Source organism: Pezoporus occidentalis, unplaced genomic scaffold, assembly GCF_034315485.1.
Source record: "Pezoporus occidentalis ecotype Australia unplaced genomic scaffold, CSIRO_AGI_Poc_V1 ctg37, whole genome shotgun sequence".
In the NCBI taxonomy this organism is placed as follows: domain Eukaryota; kingdom Metazoa; phylum Chordata; class Aves; order Psittaciformes; family Psittacidae; genus Pezoporus; species Pezoporus occidentalis.
Genome location: NW_026915691.1, coordinates 347388 through 354061, shown reverse-complemented (window position 1 = coordinate 354061; position 6674 = coordinate 347388). Strand labels below are relative to the sequence as shown.

Genomic DNA, 6674 nt, shown 5'->3' with positions numbered 1-6674 from the left:
AGCTGCTACCATTTTTCACTAGCACTAATATTTCTGTAAACTACAGGACTCAAGGAGCACAGAACCCATCCTGTCCTACTACAGAACCTTGGCATTGACCTCTGCAGATAAAGTGTTCTCATTAAATCTGCTGCCAAACCAAGCCAACAACCTGAATCTCTTATCTGGCAAACACAGAATCACCAAGCCTTTTTGCAAGAGGGATGGACATCACTTAAACCACACAGAAGTCTTACCAGGCAACACAGATTCAACATTTCCCACCATATCTTCACAATATGAAGCACTCATTTGTGTTCCTTTCCCTGCTTGATCCACTTTTGCAAAGGGCCAGATCTTTCTGTGTACCATTGAGAGAAGCATGCTCTTTTCTTAAATTGAAATGAAACAGATCTCCTCTTTGCCTCCATTTGCTTGTCTTTATTACATGTATTCAAGTTAGTGGCCCTCTCTGCTCCACTGCATTCTTCAAACTTGCAGTTTGGTACAGTTTCCTTTTAGTTCAAGGAAAGACATGAGACCAGGCAGTAGTCTGGAAGCAAAGATACAGTTTTAATGATTCAATATATAACAGACACTAGTTGAACAGCTCAAGAACCAGGGAGGGAAGATGCAGTTTCTGTTTCATTGAATGAACAACGATCACAATGCACTTCTGATCACATCCTGTTTTTCTAGGCCAGGAATTCCCACTAACATTGCCTGAATTAGGATGGTTCTTATGATTTATTATAATTACTGCTCCAAGCAGTGGTATCACCTGCTAAGGAATTAACACCAAGTTGGAAAAGAAAGCAAGAACAAGCCATCAGTATCTTGATCTTATCAGTAGTGGTGCAAAACATGAAGTGCTGGAATACATCTCAGCAGGAATAATAGAATAGACCAACCTGATGGCCTTCCCTGAGGAAAACAGTTAGGAAGTGCTGGAACAGGGGTGAAGAATGTTTAACACTGAAGAGAAGTAACCTCTGCTACCCTCTGAAGACAGCATTTCACACTGCATCTTCACACTGTATCGTGTCTGCTGCAGGAAGTTGCCATAGGGTGGCAGCAAAGGGGAGATAGAGTTTCAGCTGGATAAACTGCTAATGCTAAAGCTTTTAAGCTTTTAGAAAAACAAGATTTTCAAGAGAATCTGCTGACGGAACCATTATCTCACTTGATTACTTCTGGGAAAGAACAAAGAAAACAATGCAAGTAGATTTTATCAGATGGCTGTAATACTACTTGTTTGTATCTTATGTATTTGCAATAGTATTCTACAGGTATTTTGCACCACTGTGGTTTTATTTGATTTTTTTGGGGGGTTGTGTGTGTGTGTTTGGCTTGGGTTGGTTTGGTTTAAGCTTCTGTATATTTTATTTCAGTCAGGGAATGGGAACTATCAGTTTAAACAAACACACAGCCACAAAGTCAAAATCACGGAGGAGATGGACAGGGTTAAAACAAAAGAAATGAGGCTCTGCATATAGAAAAGAACAGCCCGATTTTGTCTGACAGTTGGACTTTGCAGTGACTTGCAGGGGGAGCACAAATTTAGTCAGCATTTTACAGGTTCTCTACCCATCTTCTCTGTGTTGCCTTAAGAAGGAGACAGTTTCAATTGCAGCCTTAGAGAGCTAGGAGAGATTGTGGGAGAACCACCCCTGTTCTAGGGCCATTCTGATCAGACTGAAATCCCAGAGTAGCAAACATATCAAACAGCAAATCAAAGCCATCATTGCTGTTTAACTGAACTCATGCAACACAGTTGTCCTCAGAGGAGGGCTTGGTCCATGTTCTGACATTCCAATTACTCCACGCACAAGGACATCATTAAACTGAAATCCTAGAACTCCACCCTTTTACCTCCTGCACAACCAGGAGCGAAGTACATTTAAACTACCAAGGCCTGAACAAGTTCAAGCAGACAAATCTTCAGTGCTCCCTGTCAGAAAGTGGATTAGCAGAGAGCTGTTTGCAAAAGTAAGACTCCTCTTTGAGGAAACTGTTGCAGAGTAACAAGGAAAATGTTTAAAGACAATAAACATCCCACCCTAGGCAGATCCCTGCTCTTCTCTCATGCTATGGGACTTTGACAGAATAACAACTCCATTGGAGTTCTGAATACTTTAAACTCACTAAGAGGAACATAACCACTCTAGTGACAAATCCCAATACAATTCCTTTAGACTAAGGAGGGAAAAAAACAATTTTATCCAGGATCTAAAATACCCTTTCTACCTGACGTAATAAAACAGGGTACTGAAAGGCATCAACAACTAGCTATGCAAAGCATCAATACTTTCAGCTAGTAATCCATAGAAAATGAATAAATAATTCATAATTACATATGTAGTGTACACGATGCATGTCAAGGAATGCTCCACAGAGAGAAGCACAACAAACATGCTTTAATCTCTACAAGCAAAAATCCTCCCATTATTACTGTCACACTGGGAAGCCTCTGGACTGCAGAGATACAACTGAACCTTCATGTCCAGCTGAAAAGCTACATTAGGTATTTTTCTCATGTTTTATAGCCTGGATCGACTCTGTGCATCCTAAAATGTACAGAAAGTATTCAAAAACAGCACTAGTACAACACTAGTACCTAAAGCAGGTGCATAACAAACTGAAGAAAACAAGATTCAATCCTGGAGTCCCTTGCTTACACTGTACACCCCTGGATTTATCCCCAGAAAAAACATCAGCCTTTTACACTGAGGCTTCTGTAAAGCAAGAGCTGTTGTCTTGCTCTTTTGGATTCTAGTCTCCAGTTCCTCCCCTTTGTTGCATAGATCATGCAGCTTTCAAACAGGCAGGAGCTCAGGGGGATATTCACCATAGCAGTATTTTGCAATTGGATCTCTGTAGGTGTTCTCATGTTGCACGCTCTGTCGGGAAGAGAAGGAGAAGCTTTATCAGAACATACATACTGAAACAACACAACCCTTCACCGAGGCCAGGACCCAGAGCATTTATACACATTCTACACAGTAGAGTGTCATCTGGAGTCAAACAACACTGCACTCCTAACATGTAAAAGACAGGTTCTTTATTACAGTGCTTTATTGTTGAACCACACCCAGAACTTCCTTTTCAGAAGGCTACCCAAGCATGTGGGAACAGCTTCTGTATTAAAATATACTTAAGCAGTACTGTCAAATGCCCTAAGCAAACACAACATAATACAGTTGCTGTTTGAGACACGTGCATTTTTTCCTGAAAAAGCTAGAGTTCAGGTATTATGGATAAAAATACAACAACTTTGGAGACATTTGGAACTATGTCCTTTGTTTGCAATCCATCCCTATTACTATACTAAATACTCAAGCTGTATGACATCTCCAACAGCACTGAGAGCTTGCTTAGACCAGAGCCTCCAATAAAATCCCACAGGTAACAGAAGTTCATCTGTTCTTAAAAATAAACTAAAATTAAAACATACTTTTTGAGTTCCTATGCAGATGATTGTCAGTGTATGGTAAGTCTAGAACTGTACCATAAAGTCAATAGCATCCTTTAGCTACTGGGAACAATTCTGACAATATGAGAGCTTCCCCAGAACTCATCCAAGATCTTCACTAGTCACTGAACTCAGCTAGTCTCTTTTCAGATAAGTACCACTTTTCTAAAGAGAGTGTACAACTTATCCTGCTCTAAATATGCTCTTTGCCCTTCATTTACTCCTGGTGTTACTATTTCACCTTACAACTCAAAGGATATTGCCTCACATTAGCTCTCAGCCATAGCTTCAGTGTTTATGAAAGTACCTGTGTGCACACAAGCACAACAGACCAGCCATTCACAGGACTAAGCCCCATTTTCAAAGGGTATTTTTTCATTTTTGAGCACTGGGCATGTATTTGTGTCTTACCTGTGATGAAGTCCTGCATTTTGCCAGACACAACTCAAAGTGATCTTCCACTGCCATGAAGAGGTTTTGGAAAGCAATAGCTGCCCGGTTCAAGAAACGTTCCAGAAGATGTTGCTGAAGTGGTCAGCAAAAAAGGCAACAAAACAAAAAACTGTATTTCAACAAGGAGTAACCAAAATCCATCTTAACCTACACAGCTGAAGTCTCAGAGGAATAGTAAGCAACTCCACTTAGAACTTCTAGCAAGCACTGAAAGGTTAACACATCACAGAACCAACAGTAGGAAGAGAGTCTAGAGGAGCTAACAGAACACAGGGGAGTACCAATTGCAAAACTAATACTGGCTGGAATAGCTTTTCTGCAATCAATTCCCTTCAACAAACACAATCCCCCTGGTGCTGAAACATCTTGCAAGGCTCCCAATATTTCCTCTCAATGGTGGGAAGGATGAACTTTTTTTGAAGCTTTATTTATAGCTTGCCATATGCAGCTTTTCCTCATCCTTCTGAGAAAAGGAACTGTCCCCTCTAAGGAAAAAGTCCCTCACAAACAAGCACTTTAAGGGACAGAGGAACCCGAGCAACTGAGAACACCTGAAAAGCAGGAGAACAACTCTGCACCTTGCTGGGCTGCAGGCAACAGGAAACACAGTACTCATAGATACTGCAGCAGCCGTTGGGAAGGCAGCTCTCACAGCTGTACAGCTTTGTACTGGGCACGTTGACATTACAACAGCCATTTACCAGTAGGTCCTTCCTCTCACAGATGTAGCCTGAAAAACAAAAGTAGTAGTAACAACTGGCAAGACATACCCCTTTGTAAGCTCTATGGAAATTTATAGTAATATTCACATTACTTGAGAGGAGGTTGGTTTATCATTTAGATTATGATCGCCCTCAATTTGACTCAAGTCCTAACTAGCAGTAACACTTAAGACACAGGGATGAGTTTCACAACAACCTGGTTGTGAAATAATAGGTACAACTGCTATGTACCTAATACATTGTATGTACATTTTAAGTATTTAAAAGCAGAACATGTAAGCTCAGATTTCTTTCTGGCATGATTCATTGGTGTTATTGGAAAAGGTGATTGGTGATCACTGTACTGGAAAAAAACTGTATGTTCTTTCGACTGGCCTATGTCTAAATAACTCTGTTTAGTTCGGTATGAAGAGACTTAGATTTATCCACACAGGATAGCTGTAATAGACAATTGCTCAGCAGAATCCTTACTAGTTCAGAACCACAGCGTATGCCCTTACAGGAACTGTACTACCAGTGTTAGACTGTGAGAGCTCTCTGTGATGTTAAAGACCTCAGTAAATTGGCAGTAAGTATAACTGAGGCAGTGCTAAATTTAAATCAATGCAAATCACACAAGATGGGGTGGGTTTTCTACAGCCTTGATTTCTGGTTGAGAAAGCTCCAGTGCCTGACCAACAAGCTCACTGGGCAGGAAAGAGCTCCATGCACTGAGAACAAGTGGCTAATGTGCTTGGGTTTACAAGGGTCAGATGAGCTCCTTAACTGTGACTGAGCACTAATGATACCACTCCTGAGCTCCCTCCAAGCAAAGCCAGTCAGGTTTCCCCTATTACTCTGCTTAATATAGCTGACTTTGGGAATGCACAGGGAGCTACAAACAGTTCTGCAAGCAACCATGCTAAAGCAAGCAGGTCACAATGTAAGTTCTGTGCAGAGGTAACTGGAGTGCTTTGAAACTGAGGTGGGTCTGGGACCAGCAGAGCCACACCCATGGCATGCTGAGCCCCTTGGACCCACGCCTGCTGTGCACAGTCAAACAGCAACATGAATCCAGTCTGTGGATGGAACACCAGCAGCTGAGATGATGCAGTAAGAATGTCTCAAGAAGGAGCAATTGCTACTTGAAAGGGCCATCAACAATTGGACAGGCAAAGCAGCACTAAACACTGCAATAGGCAGAATAAATTCTTAGTATCAAGTATACCCAGTTCATCTGTAATGAGGAGCTTCCCCTGCACAGAATTCCTGCACTGGTTACTCAGCTGACTGCTGTTTCCCGAACTGAACTTCACCTTCCACATGATCGGCTGCTCGTGCTCCTGCACTTGGAGGAGATTCCGATCTCTCACCATCCTCTCTTCCTGCAAGGAAAGACAGTAATGCAGACAGACATCCAAACATGCAATTCCTTCTGCCATTCCAGTCAATGTGCTTTTCCCCCAGTTAGAAATGTCTAGTGGCATTAAACTCTGCAGAATAGGAAACTACAGTGTCAGTGGCATAAGCAACACACTACTTGCAGTAGGTTACTTATGACAGAAAGCAGCACAATCCAGTAAAACAGGGGGGATACAAGTTCCCCAAAGGCTCAGCTAACCCAGCTGGATTCAGTCACTGCCACCACAGAAGCAGCACGCGTTCCATTAAATAACCCTCGGTACACATACCCCTCTTTCGCAAGTTCCGCACCTGAGGAACAAGAGTTACTCTGGGATAGGGATGTTTTACCCGCCCGCAGAGGCCCGGTGCCGAACGCCGCCGCCGGGAGGGCACTGACCTGCTTGAACGTGCTCGTGAGGAAGTAGACGAGGGATAGCCCGAAGACGACGCCAAGCACCCAGCGCTTCCTCAGCAGCCGCCGCCACAGCACCGCTCCCCAGGGCACCATAGCGGCGGGCAGGCCGCGGGCTGGGCCCTCAGCCCCCCGCCGCCGCGCTCGCCCGCCGCAGGGACGGAGAGGAACGGCGGGGGCAGCGCTGATCCAGGACCGGCATCACCGGCTCCGGCAGACAGCCGAGCCGTGCCGAGCCGAGCCACTGCCCGGC

The 6674-nt window shown here is 43.5% G+C and overlaps 1 protein-coding gene across 2 annotated transcripts; it reads right to left on the bottom strand.

Annotated features, from left to right (window-relative positions):
- Positions 1-531: 531 nt before the first annotated feature.
- SPRING1 (SREBF pathway regulator in golgi 1) lies at positions 532-6666 on the bottom strand. Of its 2 annotated transcripts, none has more exons than XM_062631138.1 (5): positions 6407-6666; positions 5834-5990; positions 4456-4634; positions 3863-3976; positions 532-2879 (listed from the first exon to the last, which is right to left on the bottom strand). In XM_062631138.1, the coding sequence occupies exons 1-5, from the start codon at positions 6515-6517 to the stop codon at positions 2796-2798; spliced, it is 645 nt and encodes a 214-aa protein (XP_062487122.1). In that variant the 5' UTR covers positions 6518-6666; the 3' UTR covers positions 532-2795. The 2 variants fall into 2 exon arrangements, with proteins under 2 accessions (XP_062487122.1, XP_062487123.1); XM_062631139.1 differs by having other exon boundaries at positions 4483-4634; positions 6407-6663.
- Positions 6667-6674: the final 8 nt, after the last annotated feature.

Coding starts and splice junctions, on each gene's coding strand:
- SPRING1 (XM_062631138.1), bottom strand. CDS start 6,517: ATGGTGCCCTGGGGAGCGGTGCTGTGGCGGCGGCTGCTGAGGAAGCGC. Junction 4,635..5,833: donor CCTCATTACAGATGAACTGG/GTATACTTGATA, acceptor TTTGTTTTTCAG/GCTACATCTGTGAGAGGAAG. Junction 3,977..4,455: donor GTTGTTCTCCTGCTTTTCAG/GTGTTCTCAGTT, acceptor TGACCACTTCAG/CAACATCTTCTGGAACGTTT.